Consider the following 24,991-nt stretch of genomic DNA (forward strand, 5'->3'; position numbering starts at 1 on the left):
ACCCTGGATACAGAGCACTGAGAGCAGTTCTGCAAATTGGATTGCGACAATGCGGGGGGGAGTCCCTTCATCCAGCAGTGGATCAAACAGGGCTGATACGAGACTCACTTCTGCCACTGGAGAAACAGCTCGCGTGTGCAAGACTTGAACGGGAGGTTGTTTGACCGTACTTCACCATGCCGCTCGGTGTGGTTTCATGAAGTGGAGGGGGTGGTGGCGGTGTCCAGGACCGTTTGAGGCATTGCTCGCCACCGACGCTCACCGTGGCCCAGAGGTCGCAACCGGGTACCCGATACCTGTACCCTACCCGATACCCGGCTACCCGTACCCGGCCAGGTACGGGTACGGGTAGCCGTTTGCGACCCTGGTGCGGCCGGGTACGGGTACGGGTAGGCCGTGAGTCACTGGTGAGTCACCGTTTGTCACTCATTTCGGGTAGGGTACGGGTAGGGAACGGCTACCCGTACCCGGCCGGGTACGGGTACCCATTTGCAACCCTGGTGTGGCCGGGTACGGGTAAGGAATCAAAACCCGTTTGCGACCTCTGCCGTGGCCGGGAATCTTAACTCGGGTGGTCGAGTTCATCGCTCGGCACACACAATCTACGCGGCGCCACTGCTCCACTGCTGTATTCTGCCAGAATAAAAGCAGCTCACCATTGCATTTTCTCCGTGTGTGCATTTCAATCGCTTGTGGCCGCGTTATGTGTGCCGTGTCGCCACTGGGACGCCCACGTGAATGGCCGGCTACGAGAACTACAGAAGTCACGCGGTTGGTTGCTCGTTGTGAAATGTGTTCGCGCGAAGAGACCGACGCGGCCCATGTGACCCGGCCCTCGTCGGGTCTCGAAAGCTCAGCGGGAAATGAGCCTGGGTAGCTCTTGAGATGTAGCGATCGCCGTGAATATTGGGAAGCCACTGGAGCTATGCACTTTTAAATCTAGATTAAAAGCTAATTTCTTTACAACTGCTTTTTGTAGTGACCTCGTGGAGCCTGACCCCCCAGGTGAGATGGCCACCTGGTGCAGCTGTTCTGTGTTTGGGCATTAGGCGGTGACCATCTTACCTGGGAGTACAAGTTCAATCGGTGGAAGGCAGGGGTCGTCAATCTGCGGCGTTATTTAGAAACACCGCTGGTCTCGTATTCTATTCACAAATTGAGTTTCTTACCGAATTTCGAGAAAAATTGCCTCCTTTCATAATTTTTGTTGCCAGCCCTTGGTGTAAGGCCAACAGATTGGAGTCGAGATGGAGACAAAGATCCCCCGTATAGCCTGTAACAGACTGTTGGGGCAAGTGCTGTTAGCGAGCACCTAAGAAGGCCGGAAGGGTACACGAGGGGGTGGGTGGCCAGCACCACGCCCGACCGCCTTTGTCTTCCAAGTAGCGATGTTTACACACCGCACCAGGTACGCATTTGAGGCCGAGTCGACCTAGGGGAGGCCCAGGACCGGTTCAAATAATCGCCACTGGTGTTGTCGGGTTCGTAGCGCAGCGTAGCGCTCACCGCTACGACACTACCGCTCCCCACAGATGGAGACGAGATGGAGACGAGGTCTTATCATCAACACACAAAGGCATTGTTAATTAACACCGAGCGCCAAGCTTCCCAGAGGTGCTAGTGGTCAGACTCTACAAGGTTTAGTTATACTCAGTGAATCACAAGGGGTCCCAAAAGAGCATTTCCCCGGCTTGATGAGCGTATTTAACGATGTGATCCCCTATACCCCTCCCTTTGATGCTGCTAATCCTGCATAATGCACGGGCATTATTTGACTTTGAAACCCCCCTGCCACTTCCTACGCATTTCACAAGTAGTACTAATCCCATATCTGCATTTCCCATAAATATGCTAAATTCCGCTTGATATGCAAATTATGTTGTCAAGGCGCTCTTCCCCCTCCAACCCAGCTTAAATATACGCTCCAAGCCTGGGGTGTTTCATTCAGACGCTGTCTTCCCGACAGACCTATTCTTCACCCGAGGACGGCTGCTTGCGTTGTGGCCGAAACGTCGTGAGAATTATTTTATAATGTTTTATTTTTATTATTTTATTATTTCCCTTCTACGTGATGACTTTACCGAAAGAACCAAGAAGATGAATCCCTGCAGTCACGAAAGAAGCTTTAAATCGAAATATTTTATTATGTTTTATTTTTATTATTTTATTACTTCCCTTCTACGTGACTTTACCGAAAGAACCAAGAAGATGAATCCCTGCAGTCACGAAAGCTTTAAATCGAAACGTGATCCCAAAGGTTTGGCAAACGATCGCCCAAGGAGCCCGGCATCGATGAGTCTGTCATTTAGAATGACCGCCGCCTTTGACCAACCCACGGTGAGGATCGTGGTGAAATATGGTCAAATAACCCCCCCACTTTCCGCACGGCGTGGTGAGGCCCTCATCCAGCAGTGGATTGGCAAAAGGGCTGTGCCATGCACTCTGGTGTCCTCTCATGCAAAGCCACAACACCAAACTTTTTTGTTCTTTCGGTAAAGTCACGTAGGTAGAAATAAAACAAAACAAATCACGACGTTTCGATCGCAACACAAGCAATCCTCATCAGGTGGGACAATCACAGCAATAAAATGCTGAAGTCTTATTTTATGTCTACCTACGTGACTTTACCGAAAGAATCAAAGATTCCTGCAGTCACGAAAGCTTCAAACCACAGCACCAAGTTGTGGAATTGGCCAAACATCCAAATGTAAGCAGGGCCCTCTTGAAAAAGAGGGGTTTTGAGACTCAATTACATCGTTGTCAACCCTTTATGAGTGCCCCTACCTTGTTACCGACCAATTAAGATCATATTGGTCACCCCGTGCCCTTATACATCTCAACGTGCACCCTACAAAGCCCCATCACAAGCCAGAAGACATGAAGACGGTCAACGCATCCCCTGAAGATGCCCTGGACCGAGCCAAATGGAGAAGACAATGCCGAAAAGCGGACCCTGCGCCACAGCGGGAACAACGCTAGGAAGAAGAAGGACCTGAAAACTCAATTTGCCTGTACAAGAATAGGGGATAAACAGTGTGGGTTGACACAGTATGCAATGAGGACTTGCTCTAGGCCAGATGTTGTAAATCAAAAATAACAAGAATATTCCTTTCGATTTAAAGCTTTCGTGACTGCAGGGATTCATATTCTTGGTTCTTTCGGTAATGTCACGTAGAAGGGAAATAATAAAATAATATTTATATAAAACAATAACAATTCTCACGACGTTTCGACTGCAACACAAGCAATCATCATCAGGTGTGAAATCCACAGAAAGAAAATTTCTTTGTGGATTTCTTGCTGTGGATTTCACACCTGATGATGATTGCTTGTGTTGCAGTCGAAACGTCGTGAGAATTGTTATTGTTTTATATTAATATTATTTTATTATTTCCCTTCTACGTGACTTTACCGAAAGAACCAAGAATAAGATTCCTGTCATTAGAATTCGGTAAAAAAAAAAATCTTCAATATTACAACAGCCGAAAAGGCAATGTGGTGAATGGGAAAAGGTGGGTGCTTAATAAATACCGTCACTAAAAAGCCGACTGGCCGGCGTGGAAGAGTAGGCCAAGTGTCTGACCCACTGTGGAAGAGTAGGCCAAATACCCCCGTTGGAGCTTCGAATGCAGGGCTGCGCTTACAGCGTTTCACCCTTTTGCTATTAAAGGGCATCATCAACAGTTGACTTTACATGAAGTGGTGGAAATTCCACATTCCCGTGACGGGACCCAGTCTAATGCAATAACAATTGGCAGCTGCTGCCTCTCCAGCGGTTCCAGAGTTGCATTCTCACAAACTGGTACCAATTTTATCCACCCTGATGATGATTGACTAAGATATAGCGCTTTATAACGTGGGCGGCGGAGAGAGGGGGGGTTGCGAGTGAATACTACTCTTAAATACCACGGTGAATGTTCAACAATTTACTTAGAGAGCTGCAATTTAACTTAATTATGATGAAGTATAAATTTACGTGCAATGCCGAGTGGGGACGCAGCTGACACGGCATCGCCGGCCGTCAAATGCAAGTGGCCGCGATTTTACACCAAACATTCAACAAGCAATATCATAAAGAGCATCAAAACACCGGCATTATAATGTTAACATTATTATTTCGCTGTCTATAGCGAGATAATATATTTGTTTTAATTTTACGACGTTTTAAAAAAAAAAAAAAGAGTCCGTGGAGTAAGAAGCCGCGGCGAGGGTGGCTCTGCCCGGCAAAGAGCGCAGGGCTCCGGTAGGGCTCGCTAGGCCAGGCCGGGGACTCGGCCTACTTCTACGGACTCTCAACACATTGGATTTACGAGCTCCCGAGGTAAACAACAACAACACATTTTTTTTTTAAATAACGTGTACAACTTGCGTGTCACACTCTGCGGAGTTCATTTATAATCCGTGGTTAATTGAGTTTCATTGACAGAAATGGGCTATGCCTTTTGCAATGTGTCTCTCTTCATTGCGTTATTAATATTGCAATCTGTATGTTACTCCGAATCAAAACGTTTTATATTTGACATTGCCTGTAAAAGACCATAAAGTTTAAAAAAATGATCAAATAGTACAGCTAAGGTGTTTGCGATAAGCAGTTAACTGCCTCGGATAATATTAATAGTAAACGAACGCTGTGATTAATTAACTATTGCAGTATTTTGAGTGACAGAACCATGCAGTAACGTCTTGATCATTTTCTATAAACGTTGTATTTTTTGATGGGTTCAAAGTCGTTGGACAAACATAATCCATCGCATCAACCAAACCAACGAGAACGAGAAGATTATGATTAAACCCCAGGAATAGTTCATTTACGGTGGCCCTCTCTCTCTCAACAACAACAAGCATCTCCTAATTCACGCCGTCCAAATATTGAGTGGTTTGCCACTTGTGGGCCACCCGATACACTTACACATTTGGCCTACAGAAATTTCTATAGTAGAGTCCAGCTACCGTGATGGCTATGAGATGTTAACTACCTCGCCTGGTGTGCAGGAGGTCGTGGGTTCGAGGTGGCTTGGAGATGTTAACTACCTCGCCTGGTGTGCAGGAGGTCGTGGGTTCGAGGTGGCTTGGAGATGTTAACTACCTCGCCTGGTGTGCAGGAGGTCGTGGGTTCGAGGTGGCTAGGAGATGTTAACTACCTCGGCTGGTGTGCAGGAGGTCGTGGGTTCGAGGTGGCTATGAGATGTTAACTGCCTCGGCTGGTGTGCAGGAGGTCGTGGGTTCGAGGTGGCTATGAGATGTTAACTACCTCGCCTGGTGTGCAGGAGGTCGTGGGTTCGAGGTGGCTTGGAGATGTTAACTACCTCGCCTGGTGTGCAGGAGGTCGTGGGTTCGAGGTGGCTAGGAGATGTTAACTACCTCGGCTGGTGTGCAGGAGGTCGTGGGTTCGAGGTGGCTATGAGATGTTAACTACCTCGGCTGGTAGACAGGAGGTCGTGGGTTCGAGGTGGCGATGAGATGTTAACTGCCTCGGCTGGTGTGCAGGAGGTTGTGGGTTCGAGATGGCTAGGAGATGTTAACTACCTCGCCTGGTGTGCAGGAGGTCGTGGGTTCGAGGTGGCTAGGAGATGTTAACTACCTCGGCTGGTGTGCAGGAGGTCGTGGGTTCGAGGTGGCTAGGAGATGTTAACTACCTCGCCTGGTAGGCAGGAGGTCGTGGGTTCAAGGTGGCTAGGAGATGTTAACTACCTCGCCTGGTGTGCAGGAGGTCGTGGGTTTAAAGTGGCTAGGAGATGTTAACTACCTCGGCTGGTGTACAGGAGGTCGTGGGTTCGAGGTGGCTAGGAGATGTTAACTACCTCGCCTGGTGTGCAGGAGGTCGTGGGTTTAAAGTGGCTAGGAGATGTTAACTACCTCGGCTGGTGTGCAGGAGGTCGTGGGTTCGAGGTGGCTAGGAGATGTTAACTACCTCGCCTGGTAGGCAGGAGGTCGTGGGTTCGAGGTGGCTAGGAGATGTTAACTACCTCGCCTGGTGTGCAGGAGGTCGTGGGTTTAAAGTGGCTAGGAGATGTTAACTACCTCGGCTGGTGTACAGGAGGTCGTGGGTTCGAGGTGGCTAGGAGATGTTAACTACCTCGCCTGGTGTGCAGGAGGTCGTGGGTTCGAGGTGGCTAGGAGATGTTAACTACCTCGCCTGGTGTGCAGGAGGTCGTGGGTTTAAAGTGGCTAGGAGATGTTAACTACCTCGCCTGGTATGCAGGAGGTCGTGGGTTTAAAGTGGCTAGGAGATGTTAACTACCTCGCCTGGTAGGCAGGAGGTCGTGGGTTTAAAGTGGCTAGGAGATGTGAACTACCTCGCCGGGTATGCAGGAGGTCGTGGGTTCGAGGTGACTAGGAGATGTTAACTACCTCGCCTGGTATGCAGGCGGTCGTGGGTTCGAGGTGGCTAGGAGATGTTAACTACCTCGGCTGGTATGCAGGAGGTCGTGGGTTCGAGGTGGCTAGGAGATGTTAACTACCTCGCCTGGTGTGCAGGAGGTCGTGGGTTCGAGGTGGCTAGGAGATGTTAACTACCTCGCCTGGTAGTGCAGGAGGTCGTGGGTTCGAGGTGACTAGGATTTGTTAACTACCTCGTCTGGTATGAAGGAGTTCGTGGGTTCGATCCCAACCCTGATGCCTGCTGTATATTTGGAGTTTGCGTGTCTCTCATCATCACGGTGGCTAGGAGATGTTAACTACCTCGCCTGGTATGCAGGAGGTCGCGGGATCGATCCCGACCCTGACACCTGTATATTTGGAGTTTGCGTGTCTTTCTCATCATCATCACAATAGCTAGGATATGGTAACTACCTCGCCTGGTATGCAGGAGGTCGTGGGTTCGATCCCTACCTTGACGCCTGCTGTATATTTGGAGTTTGCGTGTCTCTCTCTCTCATCATAATCACGGTGGCTAGGAGATGTTGACTACCTCACCTGGTATGCAGGAGGTCGTGGGTTCGATCCCTACCTTGACGCCTGCTGCTGTATATTTGGAGTTTGTGTGTCTCTCTCGCTCCCCGTGGTCGTTTGGATTGTCCTCCGGGTCCTCCGGTTTTCCCCTCCACATTTAAAATCAACGTACGTTCATAGTATTTGGCTGCTATAATTATAACTCGATAATAATAACTCAACTTCGTTGCGATATGGACAACAAATGACAACTCAACTTCCTTAAGTTATCATTTGTGGCCAGGTCCCTTCTGAAAAAGAGCTATGTAGCTCAGTGGCCACAAAAAAGTAGTTTTAGTTTAAATAGTTTAAAGATTGAGTGGTTTGCCACTTGTCGGCCACATAATATCCTTATACATTTGGCCTAAAGAAATATAGTTCAGTCGAGCTATCCGATTATATAAGTAGTTTAATTGATTACACCCATCGGTTTGATTATTATTCGACTAATGGGATAACGTTAAAATCGTTGGGGGGGGGGGGGGGAAGTCTGACCCCTGCTCCCACGTGTGCCACTTTCCAGGAGGTGATGGGCAGTGATGGGCATCAGAGGGCAATGCAACATAATCGATTGTTTTACTGTACTTCTATGCTTCCACACCTCTGTTCCTCCTTGCTGCTCCTTCACCAACCTGCACTGACCAGCATGGTGAGGTGTGGTTATATAACCCCCTGAACCCGCACGACATGGGGTGGCCCTCATCCAGCAGTGGATTGACAAAAAAGGATGTACATGTTCTGGGTGTATGTATGTATCTATGTTGAACTTTTTTCGCACCGTACGTTGCCCATATCTCACTGTTCTATGGGGCATTTGGACAGGTGGTGTGGCATTTAAACTCTATGAATCCTCACTGTATTGTATGTTATCCCTGTATGATTTTTTTTAAGAAGCCAAATTATATTATGTTTTTGTTCAGTCATTGGTGACCAGTCCAAAACCATCAGCTCCGTTACTCTTGAGTAATCACAGGTGACTGGATTCAGTGCTCGGACACAGCCATCATCAACTTCCATCCATTGAAGTCATTCGGTGACTTCCCGTTAATTTGAACATCTTTAAGAACACTCTGAGAATTTTACGTTCACAATGGGGGGGTTATGCACTCCCCTCTCAAGGCTTTTATCACTCAAGAATACAAACCTTAACTTCCTTCCCCACATTTCCAGGAAAAGGTCCTGAGGCTCATTGACCCACAATAATGGACCCTTCAAAAATCCGCCACGCTGAGAGTGGTAGCGTGACAGCCTTCCGAATTTCACTGAGCCGCAATAATGGACCGACCCTTTCATAAACAAAAAAATAAAGCGTGCTGGTAACTGCAGGCCGACTCTTGCGTGTTTGTCACAGCCTCGAGTTCCATGTGGGTGTATTTTTTCACAACTGATGAATTATTAAGCTATCTGCAGTGTTAGATTTTTTTTGGGGGGGGGGGGAGAGAAATTCATTCGGTGATGAAAGCGCGATGATGCTCGGCTCAAGCCGCTGTTATCATCTCGTATTCAATTGAACTCGTTCTCTTAGAAATTCAAATGTGTCCGTGAATCGTCCACATACACTCTCGACAGATGTGTACAACAGCTTGTATATGAGAATCGCAACAGGAAATCATCGACGGACCGAAGAGACAGAGGTAAGATATCATTTGTACACTTATGGTCTTAAACCAATGTTATATGTATTTGTACATCCTCTGATGTCACTCCACTGCTGGATCACGCCGTGCGGGTTGTGGGCTTTATTGGCCGTGCTTCGCCGTGCTGGTGAGCGCAGTTTGGAAGATTGGGGAGCACAGTGCGACAATCGCTTTTTCTGCCCTTTGCCGCTCACAACGTAGCCTCATACAAAATCACCCTGAATGTGTCTGATTTCGTCGGATCTGTTTGAAACTAAGCAGGGTTGAGCCTGTATAGATCTTGGATGGGTGACTGGCATGCACAACAGATGTGTCGGCTTTGGGGGTACGTGGTTGTCACTGGTATGTGTATTTGTTGCCAGCCTGTTTGCACCGTGGTTGAGAATCTGGCTATCACTATCTGGCGAATTCGTATTGAGGTTGAGATGTCAATCGACCCATCATATCTACATTGTCGATAGTATAAGTGTTGAGGTCGTTGGGTGGCTTAGGATCAGGGCACTGATCCAGCACCACCGTGATTCTGGGATTGAGTCCAAGTTTCTTAATTACAGTGAGATGATGGTCTCAGTCTGGTCTCCAGTGATTGTACACACACACACAAAAACCCTGTAACTAAATTTGGGGTTTAAATTCATGTTGCTAAATTCCGGCTCTGAAAAATATAATATCAGTTTGACTCTCATGGGAAAAGATTTCTCTGTGTGGCAGGTTATGTCCAACAGAGCGCCGCCCTGTGAATAAAACATTGGGAATTGGAGATATCACGAACAACTTCTTGTTCCGTGAGATATCACAGTTCGGTGATGTGATGTCTTCTTCTGTGGCCCGTTTTCCAACACGCCGGGTTGCACTGCTCTGTGACGGTTCCAAATAGAAACCTCATCTCGTTAACGATGCCAATTGCACAATTTTGAAAAATGAATTGGACAAGGACAAAACATACATAAGTAGTTAGTCAACAGTGATTGTCCGATGAATATACTGGTCCTTGACATAGGAATGTGGAAGTGTGCTCGCTCTGGACCACCATCCGGTGGCGCAGTAGTGCGGTTTGCATGGGCTCTGATGTAAGAAGTTAAATTGGGCCCTCTATCCAATTTTTCTCCCCTTGGTAGCCTAGCGCACGTGCCCCTCCGACATGCATTGGGTTCTAGATTTGAAGCTTTCGTGACTGCAAGGATTCATACTCTTTGGTTTTTTCGGTAAAGTCACGTAAGTGATTTTGGCTGTGACGGTTCCACCTGAAGACAGAAGAAGCTTGTGTTGCCTCCGAAACGTCGTGATTTAATTGAGTTGTTTTCGATTTAAAGCTTTCGTGACTGCAGGGATTCATCTTCTTGGTTCTTTCGGTAAAGTCACGTAGAAGGGAAATAATAAAAAAGTAATAAAAATCATTTATTATATTATTATACTTTTTCATTATAGTATTATATTATTATGTTATAATGTTTTTTTTCCCTTCTACGTGACTTTACCGAAAGAACCAAGAAGATGAGTTGTTTTCATTTATTTTATTTTATTATATTTTTTACCAACGTGACTTTACCAAAAAAACCAAAGAGTGTTCATTGGGTTACACCACTGTCGCTAAAGGAGAGGAATACGCACAATGTCCTGCATTTCGTTGTCATTCCAGGGCTTCTCCCCCTTTACAAGGAAGCATTTGTCGATCTGCAACTGAGTCGCAACAAACCGGACCTCCGATTGTCGACCACCACCGCTGCCACAATGGACATGGCGTCGTCGCCAGCAGCCACATTCCCCGTCTCCTTACAGCCGCATTCCCTGGTGGCAAAGCAGCAGCAGCAGCAGCAGCAGGACAGTCCAAACTCCCCTTCGGATTCATCCCCTGACCTGGGCGTGATCCTGGTGGGCGCCGACGGCGTTGGCGGCGATGGTGGCGGCGGCCTCGTCACGACGCCCGAGGGGCCGTGGGCCCGTCCGGCCGAGCGACGGCCCCTGCCGCGCTTCCTGAGCACGGACTCGGGCGTTGAGTCGCCGTCGTCTGACGCCGAGTCTCCCTCGCAGGTAGGCTCGCGGTGGTGTCGCGATGCTCGGATACGTCGCACAATATGAGATCCACTGGTAATTGCGTCGTCCGTTTTTGCGTGATATCCTCATATGGTGATTAACGTGGCGAATTAAATGTTTGTTGTTGTTGTTGTATGTATGGGTTTATTTTTATTTTTTGCAACAAAACACGAGCCCGGTACAATACGCCAATCGACATTGGTGGGTCGGGGGGGGGGGAACAGAAACTCCGAGAGAGTTACAATTCGGCATGACGGGACCGTAGGAGCATTAAATGCTTCTTAAATACTTTATTTGAACTCCTTCAGGACGTCTGGCTAAATAAAATCGTCAATAAGAGTCTCGGGGACTCCCGATAGCGGAGGGCCCTCTGCCTGGAGTGGAGTGAGCAAGCAATTCCTAGGGCTGCTCCTGTACCCATTTATTTAATTTGCTGACAATATTTATGAGCTAATGATCATAAATATTGCACGATGGGAAATAAAGTAAAACTAAATAGACACTATATTCTTGGCTCTTTCGGTAAAGTCACGTAGAAGGGAAATAATAAAATAATATAAATGTAAAACAATAATTCTCACGACGTTTCGACTGCAACACAAGCAATCATCATCAGGTGTGAAATCCACAGCAAGACACTGTTTTCTGGATGATAAGATGATCTTAGAAAGTAAGATGCACCCTAATCTTGTGTCCTGTGCCAATATAGTTACAGTATACAATTCTGGTCATACACGTAACACAAACCTACCAGATTATAAGGTGCACCCCCAATTCCAACTACATGAGTGCTTTGAAATACGTTTTATGGAGTAATTGACGGCATGGAGATGATATGATGACGCAATTTTCTGAAAGCATGTGCAGTATAAGTGTTGTAGATTGTAAAGTTGCAATGATGAGAAGACATACGGCAGGCTAACGTTGAGTGAACTGTCGTCAAATAACTTTAAAAGCAATTTTTATTCGTACACGAACTGCACCAAAGCACAAAAAACAAGACGATAAAAATGGTGGAGTACGATTACACAGTTACGGGAAACTGACATCGCGATAATCGTCACGAAATTTCATCTCGTATCGTGTCGTGAGAAATGACATCGCGGCGACCCCTACCCGCAGGCGAGCGCGATTCTCAAGCCGCGCCGAGCGTCGATCGCGGTGGTGGAACGCGTGAAGTCACAGGCCGGCGGGAGCGGCTGTCCTTTCCCCGTCGACCCTGCACCATCGACCGTCGCGGTAACAACCCGAGGAGTAGGAGACGGTGGTGACGGCGATGGTGGCCTCCGTCCGGCGCTGGCTGCCGGTGCCGGAGGGCGGCTGGACAAGTCGGAGATGGAACCGAGCGGTTGCCTGGCGGGCGAGGGCGGTGAAAGGGAGCTTGTGGAGAGGGGTCGCGGAACCACGGCGGTGGTGGTGGCGGCAGGGGTCACCTGCTGCCCGCAGGTCAAGCGGCCGTGCAGCCTGGCGATGGAGCAAAGCGCCGCGCGGCGCCAGACAGGTGAGCTTGCCTTACCCCGCGCGTTACCGTGTTCTCCAGATTATAATGCCAAAGCCCTATTACTTTCCCAAACAATGTCTAATTTTCGTTTGTTCTCTGATCCATGTGTTCTAAGCATGTATCTCTCCTCTGCATACTTTACTGTTTGTTCTATTTGTATTTGTCAAATGTTTTCAAATTCATGTCAATGCAGGTATGCAGCATTGATTCAACATTCTCATCTTTGCTACCGCTATTGTTACCACTCCTCCTGCTGCTGCTACTGCTGCTGCTGCCGCCGCCAGCAGGTGATGGTGGCGGGGAGGCCCACCCCGGGCGCGTGGGGGGGTCGCGCGCGCTGCGCTCGCTGCACCTGGCGCGCTCCGTGCGCGACTCGTGGCGTCCCGACGACGGCGCCGCGCTGCTCGCCTCCCCGACGCTGCTGCGCGCCCCGCGCTCCTCCGAGCCGCCCTCCTCGGTGACCGCCTCGGTGACCTCCTCGGTGACCTCCTCGGACGATCCCGCAGCTCGCGGGCCGTCGTCTCCACCGCCGGCGCCGTCCGCGACGTCGGCGCTGGCCCCCGCCGGCTACAGCCTCCTGCGCGCGGAACGCGAGGAGGAGCTCGACAGCGAGCTGGTCCTCGACGGCTCCTCGTCATCCTCCTCCTCTTCGTACGACGGCGAAGACGACCGAGGCTGTCGGGGCTCGGCCCGCCGGTTCGGCGCCGGCGGGCCCTGGGCGCGCAGGCACACGCTGCCGGCGGCGTGGCCCTCGTCGCGCGGCCTGCCGGCGTTCCCCCTGGACGGGGCCGGCAGGGCCGCCGGGCGGGTGAGGGCCAGGCGGGGGGACGCCGCGGGGAAGGGTGGATGCGGCGCGAGGGGCGTGGTGGCGACGGCGCCCCCCCGGCTGACGGCGCGCGTGGCCCCCACGCACGTGGCCCTGCTGGGCCTCCTGTGGCTGGGCGGTTTCCCCTCGCTGCTGTGCCTGCCCGCCGTGCTGGCCGCGGGGATGGGCCGACGAGCAGGTAACTACTGCGGGGTGGTGGGCGGCGAGGTAGAGGGTGAGTGGGTTGAGGGCTGGGGGAGTGAGTGGGTTCATTGGTGGGTGGGTGGGAGTGAGGCGGTGGGCAGGTGAGGAGGAGTTGGTAGAGTGGGTTGATGGGTGGCTTGGTAGGTGGGTGAGTGGGGCGAGAAGTGGTTGAGTGAGGAGGTTAATACTGTAGGTGGGATGGTGGGTGACCAGGTGAGTGGGTGGCTGAGTGGGTTCGATAGGTGAGCAATGGGGTGAGTGGATTAGTAGGTGGGTGAGTAAATGAGTGAGTGAGTGAATAGGTTGATGTTTGAATGGGTGAGTGAATGGGTGGGTAGGTTGGTAAGTGGGTGATTGGGGCAGGAAGTGGTTGAGTGAGGAGGTTAATAGGTGGGATGGTGGGTAACCAGGTGAGTGGGTGGCTGAGTGGGTTTGAAAGGTTGAGTGATGGGGTGAGCGGATTAGTAGGTGGGTGAGTAAGTGAGTCAGTGAATGGGTTGATGTGTGAATGGGTGAGTGATGGGTCAGTGGGTTGGTAGGTAGGTGGGTGGGTGGGCGGGCGAGTGATTGGGTGGTTGAATAATTGAGTAGGTGAGTGAGTGAGTGGGTAGACATGTCAGTGTGTGATTGAGGGAGTGGAATGGTAGGCGGGTAGGTGAGTGAGTGGGTGGTGCTGTTAACTGCACAGACCTGAATCCCGCTAAGTATTTGAGTGGTGAATCGTACATTTGCCTATTACAGGAATTGATGTCATGCGTCACATTGCTTTCATTCCCAAGTGTGATGATGATGTACTTATGCACACACACACACACACGATTCTTTTGTCAATCCACTGCTGGATGAGCACCTCCCCATGCTGTGCAGACCGTGGGGGTTATTTAGCCATACATCACCGTGCAGGTCTTTGCGGTTTGGAGAAGACGTAGCATCGAATGATGTAACGATATATTTGACTGCACTGTGCTGATAACATAGAAACCACAGGGTATAACACACGTTATTATCCATGTACTCGCATTTATGTGCAATATTATGGGGTGGGGTATTTCGCCTTTAAAATAACCCCAAAAATCTTCGTTGTTCTTTCGCTAAAGTCACGTAGAAGGGAAATAATAAAATAATACAAATAAAACATAATAAAATAATTCTCACGACGTTTCGGCCACAACGCAAGCAGCCATCTTCAGGTGGAGAACAGGTCTGTCGAGAAGGCAGAGTCTGAATGACAAGCCCCAGGCTTGGAGCGACTATTTAAGCTCGGATGGAGGGGCGAAGAGCGTCTTGACAATAATTTGCATATCAAGAGGAATTTAGCATATTTATGGGAAATGCAGATATGCGATTAGTACTACTTGTGAAATGCGTAGGAGGTTTGGCGAGGGGTTTAAAGTCACTATGTCCGTGCATTATGCAGGATTAGCAGTATCAAAGGGAGGGAATAAGGTTAGAATTAATAAAGGGAAGGAATGTTAATAATATGGCGCCGCAGCAACTAATATGCTTATTGACTATACCTTGTCATATTACACTATGTTTAATTGGCCCATTCGCTGTTGAACTAAATGTAATTTCCATCCACTCACTTATACATACTGTATTAGTGATGATAATAATGACGATAGGCATTGACTGATGATAAAAAATGGCGAAAGACTATATAACACATTCCTGCGGAGGGAGCTGGTAGGAACGTTGTGTTGCTCGGTCAATGGCCAGGGTCAACGGCGGCGTGGTGTATTCCGCAAATATGCCGACTGTGGGCGGGCACAAGCCGGCGTGTATAGGTTAAACGTTGAGTTTATTACGGCACCACGGGGTGACCAGCCCCTCCCCACCCACCCCCACCCCTACCCCTCCCACCCCCCACCCAGCCCCACCCTCCCCAGCCAGCCCCTCCCCACCCTCCCCTCCCCACCCAGCCCCTCCCCACCCTCCCCTCTCCACCCAGCCCCTCCCTCCTCTCCCCACCCAGGTCCTCCCTGCACGACGGACGGACGGACACAATAATCCCCTGTGGGCTGGTGTAACCAGGAGGTTCCTACCAGTATATTGATCATACATGGTGCTTCAAAAAATGTTAACGCTTCTGAGAATTTGCAACGACGCCACAATAAATGTGCCACCTCCTGGCTCTGGAGACCACCTGGAGAAGATTCCAGGCACGTGTTGACAACGATGGCCAACAAGTGGAGACCCTTTGACTTTTTGAAGCTATTAACATTACATTTCTAATCATGTACACAGTGTATTATCCGTTTTTTTTCCATTATAATAGTTAACATTTTTTTGAAAACTTAAATTTTCTTTTTTTACTTTTTTGAATACATTTTTTTAAGCACCCTATGTATGTCGGCTGACTGGTGGTGGTCGTGGTGGTGGTGAAGTTTAGGATGTTAGTGACGGCGATGATGATAGTGATGATGATAAAACTCCGTACACGTGGTGTTCAGGCTTTCGTAAAACGCCAGCAATCGCGACGCGGTCGCTCTCGAACGCGGTCGTGTTTTCTGCGCGGTCCAGAGGCCAGCCAAACAGCGAGTCTGCAGGACTACAGCAAACCGGGAAAAAATCCCAATGTAGCATCTGCCCCGACGCGAGTTCAAATGTAAGTCGAAGACCGTGTTGGCAGGGCTGTATGGAAAACTGGCGTGTTAACGACCCCCCATTGATTAACATCGATTCCTTTCAAAGCACATTTTGTATTGTTTTTCTCCCCTGCGTCATGAAACGGAAGAATGCATTTGGATGTCTCGCAGGGCGGTGCAAGCCCTCGTGCTAGAGAATGGCCTACGGAAGCGGATACGTAGAGCTACCTCTGAAATCCCGCCCCGTGACCTTTAATCCACTCGGTAAAGGGCAACACTTTTCCACCCACCGTGCCAAACAGATGCATATTACTGAGATTAGAGTAATGTTCTTCGTGTATATTTCTTTTTACGTGATCTAACCCAAAAAAAAACTGTATTATGGATGATATTGGTCACGAAAGCCTCCGTGTTAAACTGCTTTTAGTGTGACAGTCAAACCAATTTATTTTATTCTCAGAGCTGGAATTTAGCCACATGAACAGAACCGTACGAAATGTGTGTGTGTGTGTGGGAGATCACACTGAAACCATCACCTCACTGGCCTTTCTATGGGCCATTGTCCGAAACGTCACCCACTATGTGCATTTCCTTTTAAGGGCATTAGTGTGATTGAGTGTTTCTGCGAACTCACTTTGCGTTTTGTTTACCCGGGAAAGCCTCGCCGAGCCTCGCGATTCTTTTTCAGAAGGATCGCCACACTTAAATTTTATCTTACGATTCCATTCCAATGACGTACGTGCATATTTGGAGCATGTGTATGTCATCGGAACGGAACTGGAAAAAAAATGCATTTAACTTCATCGGTACCGAGGCTCCCACAAGGCAATGCGGGAGAGTGTGTGCAGAATTCGGCTCCAGCTATCCGAGAGTGGCGGTCGTGTCGTTACAGTTCTCTGCGGTGAGCACAACGTCTTTAAAAACAATGGAGGCTACACCTCTCTAAATAAGATGAACCATGAGCCGCTTGCACGATCCGAGATTCAGCGGCAAATGGGAACCACCCTGCAACTTGCAGATGTCTCGGAACGGCAACTGGTTGACATCGATTCTTTCACGCGCCACACTCGCATTTTACCGGGCGGGTAATGATTGATTCTTAAATCCTTTATGTTAAGTTCACTTGCTTGCTTGCTTGCGTGCTTACGACCGTGCAAATCTTTCGGTCGTTTTTTAACCCACTTCCCGTGATCCAATCGAGCTGACATTTTGCACACAGACTCGTTGTGCGTGACAATTTATTTTGAACATTTTAGGAATTTTTTTAAAATATTTAATTACCAATTGCTTAATGGTGGCAGGCAATCATCTGACCCATAGGTGGCAGCCATCTCAAGCCAGAGGACGAGAAGACTCTAGCCGCCACGCATATAAAGGATTTATAGTGAAAATTTTAGTTTTTACGGGTTAATTTATTTTACGATTTACATATGTCGTCCTGTACGTGCCGAGTTCATGGAAACCCTGCAGCCACAAGAGATGCTACACGCTCTGCAATGGCAAACCAATTATTGATTCTTGGATTGAATCGTGAGCTGGAATAGTGACAGTTTATGGATTTGATTTTGTGGGGCAGCGAGGTGCTTTTGAGTGGTCACCGCGACGTTTCTCTCTTGTTATATAGGTTCGTGGTTTGGACCCCGTGGCCGCCCTGGTTAATAGGGGGGTCACGAGATGTTTAACTACCTCGCCTAGTTTACAGGAGGTCGTGGTTTCCATCCCGACCCTGGCACCTGCTGCTGTATATTTGGAGTTTGCGTGTCTCTCTCTCTCATCATCATCACGGTGGCTAGGAGATGTTGACTACCTCGCCAGGTATACAGGAGGTTATGGGTTCGATCCCGACCCTGACAATGCCTGCTGCTGTATATTTGGAGTTTGCGTATCTCTCTCTCTCTCATCATCATCACGGTGGCTAGGAGATGTTGACTACTTCGCCAGGTATACAAGAGGTCGGGGGTTCGATCCCGACCCTGACAATGCCTGCTGCTGTATATTTGGAGTTTGCGTGTCTCTCTCTCTCATCATCATCACGGTGGCTAAGAGATGTTGACTACTTCGCTAGGTATACAAGAGGTCGTGGGTTCGATCCCGACCCTGACAATGCCTGCTGCTGTATATTTGGAATTTGCGTGTCTCTCTCTCTCATCATCATCACGGTGGCTAGGAGATGTTGACTACCTCGCCAGGTATACAGGAGGTCGTGGGTTCGATCCCGACCCTGACAATGCCTGCTTCTGTATATTTGGAGTCTGCGTGTCTCTCTCTCTCTCATCATCATCATAATGGCTAGGAGATGTTAACTACCTCACCTGGTCCTCCGCCTTTTCTATAAACGTGTGTTGAGAGTATTTGGCGACTGTTCTTTCCACTTGATAAGCCACTTAGTTGAGTTATCATTTGTGGCCAGGTCGCATCTGAAAAAGAGCTACATAGCGCAGTGGGGCCTTACCTGGTAAAATAAAATTTAAATTGTTTTAATGCTGCTGTTGATGTGTTAAGGGGCCGTCCATAAATGACGTCACGCACCTTGGGGGGGTTCAGACATTTGTGACGATGTGTGACGAGGGGGGGGGGGTTGAGAAATGTGACGTCACATCAAAATGCGCAACTTTAAATAAATATAGACTAAACGTTCTACTTAATTAAATAGACTTTTTAATAAAGTTTTCTCCTGCAACATCAGAGTGCAGCGCCACATTAAATACGCACTACAATGACAATAGTTTAAAGCGATTTGAAGAATGTTTTATTTTTGGGGGGGGGGTGGCAGAGCTTTGTGACGTCATATTTGGGGGGGGGGTCTGACTTTTTGTGACGCCGTGTGACGAGGGGGGGGGGGGGTCAAAAATCGTCCAAAATCGCGTGACGTCATTTTTGGACGGCTCCTAAGCATAGAAATCAAAACGCACCGTCTGCTTCGCAGTGGACGTTAAAGATGCCGTGACGGTTTTTTTGGGAGAAAAAGAGGCATAAGCTCCGGGCCCCGCAATCGCTTCATCCGGCACCGATGAGGAGGAGGAGGGAGGGGGCATCGCTATTGGCTTCGTGGCTGTGTGCGTGCCAGTGCGAACGCGTGCGAGCGTGTGTGTGTCTGGCAGCGTCTGTGCAGGAGGTGGGTGAGCGATGGCTCTTGTTGTGTAACGCGGCAGTGCCTAGAGGATCGTACGCATTGCAGTGGGGTTCAAAGCCACGGGGGGGGGGGGCGGGGCGGGGTGGCATGGGGGGTGTCATGGGGGGGGCATGGGGTGGCATGGGGGGGGTGGCATGGGGGGGGCATGGGGTGGCATGGGGGGGGTGGCATGGGGGGGTGTCATGGGGGGGGCATGGGGTGGCATGGGGGGGGGGGGGGTGGCATGGGGGGGGGGGGGTGGCATGGGGGGGGTGGCATGGGGGGGGGTGCGGGGTGCCAGGGGGCAGTTTTCTTTCGTAGCTGGCTGAGCACAGGTCCCCCAAGTGCCACGCGGCCAGTAACAAACGGCACCGTTGCTTTAATTAAGAAAAGGTTTCTCTTTCGATTTAAAGCTTTCGTGACTGCAGGGATTCATCTTCTTGGTTCTTTTGGTAAAGTCATGTCGAAGGGAAATAATACATAATAAAAATAAAACATAATAAAATAATTCTCACGACGTTTCGGCCACAACGCGGCTGCTTGCGTTGTGGCCGAAACGTCGTGAGAATTATTTTATTATGTTTTATTTTATTATTTTATTACTTCCCTTCTACGTGACTTTACCGAAAGAACCAAGAAGATGAAAAGGTTTCTCGTTGCTGGGCGGGGGTGCAGAGATGATGGGAGCGGGATTCCAAAATGTTGAGCAGAACGAGGGAATGAGCGCGGCAGTGAGAAGTGCTGTGACCTGCGGGTGTTTGGTGGTGGTTGAACACCGTGTGGATGAGACCAATCGTTCAGTCTGGTAAGGCGGTGGAGGTATGAATGAGTGAAGTTCAAGGGTAAATATCCATGGGTAGGAGCATGGGTGGGGGTTGCAGCGGGGGCATGCGGTGGGGAGGGCGGGGCGACACCACTCCCAAACTGGACCCATTTATTAATTTATTTTCAGTAGTTTACTATTAATATCTTAGTAAAAAATAATTATTCATTAACTGCACCCGCGATTCATAGCGAGAGGGACCAAGCGAACCCATGTCTCTCACCCTCCCCCCCAAAAAATATCGAAGTCAAACTCCGCCGATGGGTGGTAGAAACATCAAATGAAAAGGCAAACTTGACTGAATCACTGAGTGCTGGATCAGCAGTTAATCTGGATCATCAGTTAGCATAGATCATCAGTTCACGTGGCTGTTTTTCAGTGGCGTTCTTGCCTGCCCTGCTTGGGTCTGCCTGCCCCTGTCCGAGGCGACCATGCACCGCTCTGCCCAAATCTATGCTGCCCTGACATTACCCCCTATTTTAGTATTGCCTATTTCCAGCTTGCACTCACCGTTTCGGTCTGATAAGAGTTTCTCAACATTTTGCTGAAAGTGCCAGAAGTGGTTCGCAAAACCACGGCATAAATTGTTTATTAAAAAAAAAATTAGGAATCGGTCAGCATTTAGAATTGCTGGTATAAACATTCGCGCTACGAAAATTTAAAAATAAAAGTTCGCGGGACCGAGTTTGGATCGCGATCCAGGTCCTCGAAGGCTTTGGAACGAGGCAACATCCTTCCAGGCCAAGGTCACCAACGAAATCTGAAAGGATGTCCCTGGAGCCTCGAAGTCTTATCTCGTATCCAAGATCAAAGGGGGGCAAAGGTTCCCAGAGGCAGATGGAAGCGGCGAGCATTGACTGCACCGCGCTTACTGATGCGTCCTCACGATGATGAAACCGGTCCGCAGTTGTCATCTCTGTTTCATCGCTGCCCGTTACTGGGACGGCCACATTTTCTCAACCCTCTGAGTTGGTGGTTCTGAACGATAAAACGCATTCAGTTCTTTTTGAGATGGTGGTCTGGATGAGTCTGAGAGCGTTCGAACATGCAATGCAGACCTCTGTTTGTTGTTAAGTTGACTGGATGTACCCTCCCCTGCTTCGCCCTGCCCTGCCCACCCTCTCCACCCTGCCCTGTCCACCCCCTCCACTCTGCCTTGCCCACCTTCTCCACCCTGTCCACCCTCTCTACCTGCCCTGTCCACCCTCTCTACCTGCCCTGTCCACCCTCTCTACCTTGCCCTGTCCACCTTCTCCATTCTGCCCTGCCCACCCTCTCCACCCTGTCCACCCTCTCTACCCTGCCCTGTCCACCTTCTCCATTCTGCCCTGCCCACCCTCTCCACCCTGTCCATCCTCTCTACCTGCCCTGTCCACCCTCTCTACCTGCCCTGTCCACCCTCTCTACCCTGCCCTGTCCACCTTCTCCATTCTGCCCTGCCCACCCTCTCCACCCTGTCCACCCTCTCTACCTGCCCTGTCCACCCTCTCCACCCTGTCCACCCTGCCATGCCCACCCTCTCCACCCTGTCCACCCTCTCTACCTGCCCTGTCCACCCTCTCCACCCTGTCCACCCTCTCCACCCTTCTCTGCCTATCCTGGCCCGGCCACCCCTACCCGCCCTTGCCCCCGGTGTGCTGTGGTCGGGCTCGTGCCGCACGTGTCGTTTTGCGCGATGTCCGGCGTTTCGCTCCGCGTGCTGGGAGCTGGATTTCGATGCATCCCTAAACGGTCGAATTCTTTGCCGATTAAATCTCCCAGCACGTGGAGCGAAACGTCGGACGGCGTCGTGCCAAGAAGCCAAGCGACGGTACGCTCCCCCCCACATCGGAGATACCGGAACAGCACAACCGCGAAAACCCACGCGGCTGCCCGCCCCTAACTCTTGTCTCGGCGTGCCCCCTTTGCCTCTCTTGCCCCTTCTCTTCCCTGCTCCTTGCTTCCCCTACCGTGCCGCATTTCCCTGCCCTGCCCAGTTTTACCCTGCAGTCCGCGCAATCCATACTCTTGCCTTTTTTGTTGCTGGCACAGCCAGTGTGTCGTGCAGGGACCGAGAGATATAAATAGCATCGTTATTAATTGCGCCACTGTGGGTACGGTTTGTGATTTTCAATGCGTTACAGCTGTAGCACGGCGGCTTGTGCAGAGACCCCGAGTCACACCAGCAGCCACGGCCACCACACAGACTCAGACAGGCACGCAGACGCGTGCAGATACACAGAGAGCGAACAACACGGACACATGCAGACAGACGGTTGACGTGCATGCGGACACGTGAGCCTTGGTTACATCTCGCATGCATGCAGACAGGCATACACAGCCACACTGATACATGCAGACATGCAGACTAGCACAACCACACAGATACATGCAGACAGGCATACACAGCCACACTGATACATGCAGACATGCAGACTAGCACAACCACACAGATACATGCAGACAGGCATACACAGCCACACTGATACATGCAGACAGGCATACACAGCCACACTGATACATGCAGACATGCAGACTAGCACAACCACACAGATACATGCAGACAGGCATACACAGCCATACTGATACATGCAGACAGGCATACACAGCCACACTGATACATGCAGACAGGCATACACAGCCACACTGATACATGCAGACAGGCATACACAGCCACACTGATACATGCAGACATGCAGACTAGCACAACCACACAGATACATGCAGACAGGCATACACAGCCACACTGATACATGCAGACAGGCATACAGATGCATGCAGATACACAGAGCATGCACACACAAAGACAAAAAAAACCGTATAGCCTCAATAGACTGTTGGGGCAAGTGGTGTTAGCGAGCACCTATGAAGGCCAGAACGGCACACGAGAGGGTGGGTGGCCAGCACCACGCCCGGCCGCCTTTGTCTCCCCAGTGGCGATGTTTTTACGCACAGCACCAGGTTCTCATTTGAGGCCGAGTCGATCTAGGGGAGGCCCACGACCGGTTCAGATAATCGTCACACTGGTGTTGGCCGTGTGTGGGAATCGAACTCGGGTCGCCAGGTTCGTAGCGCAGACAGACAGTTGAGGCGCGTGCGGACACACAAACATAGGTACATCATGCATGACAGACATACATCATGCATGACAGACATACATAGCCACACTGATACATGCACATACATAGCCACACAAATACATGCAGACAGACGTACAGACGTACAGACGCATGCAGACACAGATGCATCACGCAGACAAAGACAGACGCAACGCACAAGGCAAATGATGCATGCAGAGACATGCAGACACACATTCATCATGCAGACAATCACAGAAGTGTATGTACGTAAACCAAGAAACACATTGCTAATCAGACACATACATCCGTGGTGGTGTTCGCTTACTGGTGGTATGTTTGTGTCCGAGTAGATTGGCGCTGGAAACAAGGTGACGCAAACACCCACGCAGATGCGACACCGTAATGGGCATACACCACAGGCGGACACTCAACCATAGCCACACGTACACACAACAACAACCATTCGCCACTAAGTGGCGGTGACGTCACCACGACGCTTGTGCCAGGCCATGTGCACCTTGAGGCCACGTGAAGTGTCGAACGCCCGCTGGCAGGAGGTCACGGGGCAGACCCAGCAGGTGCCACGGGTCGACTGACCGAGATGACCGAGATGACTGGCTGATGCACCACCTGTGCCACCTACTGTGCCAACTTGCTGTGCTTTAGCCACCCGGCGCTCTGCTCGTTGTACACACACACACACACGTGGACACAGACACCCACACAGACAGTACAGTCTCGTTGGGGGTGCTGTGCGGGAGAGTGAGTGGTAGGTAACGCACCTTGGACAGGCTGATGGAGCTGAACACGTGGGGCGCGTGAGAGCGTATTTAGTGGTTCAGGTAGCGGGGGGGGGGGGGGTACAACGTGAACTAAACCCATTCAACTTTAGGCAAAAATGTTGCCCATCAAGTGGGCTGTATCGTGTTGCATTGACGCAATATATGCGGAGACAAAAGTGCCGTAATTATAATATATATTGAGGGAGACCCCAATATTCAAATATGTTCAAAATGTCCCCCCCCCCAATATATTGCTATAAAATAGATTTCTGTTTATATGCTTGTGGTTATGGTTGTACTTTATGAATCCCTAATCTGTTGCCATTACATACAATGAAACGAGAAAATGTAAAAAAGAAAAAAACAGAGCAGTGTAATACAATACACTATTAGACATTATTGTAAAACATAAATAAAAAGTGCATCCTGTGTTAGTGGATTTTTTTTATATTTTAGGCAGGAAATTCGTTTTAAAATTTAGATTTTTTTTCTGAAAGATTTTATCCCTCCCAATGTTGACTCCATGGCTACGGCCTTGCGTCAAACGGGTACACTTGTGGGTGGTGAGCACCTATTAAGGATGCCTCCACAAGCACGAGGCGGATGGAGCGGGCAGAACTCCATCCGCATGCATGCCCAGCCGCCTTTGTCTCTCCCAGCGCTGCTCTTCACACGCTGGTACCAGGTGCTCGTGTGCGCGAGCATTGCAGCCCGAGGCGGTTGAGAGAAGGCTCACATCTTCTTGGTTCTTTCGGTAAAGTCACGTAGAAGGGAAGTAATCAAATAATAAAAATAAAACTATAAAATAATTCTCACGACGTTTCGGCCACAACGCAAGCAGCCGTCCTCAGGTGAAGACCAGGTCTGTCGGGGAGACAGCGTCTGTTATATTTTGATTTAAAGCTTTCGTGACTGCAGGGATTCATCTTCTTGGTTCTTTCGGTAAAGTCACGTAGAAGGGAAGTAATCAAATAATAAAAATAAAACTATTAAATAATTCTCACGACGTTTCGGCCACAACGCAAGCAACCGTCCTCAGGTGAAGACCAGGTCTGTCGGGGAGACAGGCCCACATTAATATTGTACACTCGCCTCTTGCCCGTCCAAGGATGGGTGTATTGCCGTAAATCTGAAACTTGCAAGCGAAAGGCAGACCGCCACGTGATATATTCATTGCATCAATTCGTGTGCAATTTGTAAGGCCGCGGTGACACAGACCTATTTCATTTTAAGGTTATAATCGCTTGTTGATCGTGACGTCCTTTTTACTTTGATGTCTCAACAGCGTTACGGAGACCACGTGTCGTGAGGGTTGGGAGTTGACGCCGAGGAGGGAGGAGGAGGCGCCTCGCCACCCCCCCAATGTGGAGTGACGTCAGCCACTAATTATTCTTAATGGGGGGGTGTCCATTTGGAAGACGTCACCTCTTCATGATTATTAATGAGGGGGGCTGTTCGACATGGAGTGACGTCACCTGCTCATGATTATTAATTAGGGGGTCTGGCCGCTGTGAAG

The 24,991-nt window shown here is 49.8% G+C and overlaps 2 protein-coding genes across 3 annotated transcripts in view; one reads left to right on the forward strand and one right to left on the reverse strand.

Annotated features, from left to right (window-relative positions):
* The window catches only part of EDARADD (EDAR associated via death domain), a 44,195-nt gene that overhangs the window by 12,606 nt on the left and 6,598 nt on the right, over positions 1 to 24,991 (reverse strand).
* On the forward strand, positions 4,022 to 23,363 carry LOC133356300 (uncharacterized). Of its 2 annotated transcripts, none has more exons than XM_061573741.1 (5): positions 4,022 to 4,321; positions 10,207 to 10,598; positions 11,724 to 12,102; positions 12,387 to 13,106; positions 23,044 to 23,363. In XM_061573741.1, the coding sequence occupies exons 2-5, from the start codon at positions 10,299 to 10,301 to the stop codon at positions 23,094 to 23,096; spliced, it is 1,452 nt and encodes a 483-aa protein (XP_061429725.1). In that variant the 5' UTR covers positions 4,022 to 4,321; positions 10,207 to 10,298; the 3' UTR covers positions 23,097 to 23,363. The 2 variants fall into 2 exon arrangements, with proteins under 2 accessions (XP_061429725.1, XP_061429726.1); XM_061573742.1 differs by having other exon boundaries at positions 12,390 to 13,106.

This window comes from Lethenteron reissneri, chromosome 53 (assembly GCF_015708825.2).
Source record: "Lethenteron reissneri isolate LAM-NWPU_2019-01 chromosome 53, ASM1570882v1, whole genome shotgun sequence".
NCBI classification, from domain to species: Eukaryota; Metazoa; Chordata; class Hyperoartia; order Petromyzontiformes; family Petromyzontidae; genus Lethenteron; species Lethenteron reissneri.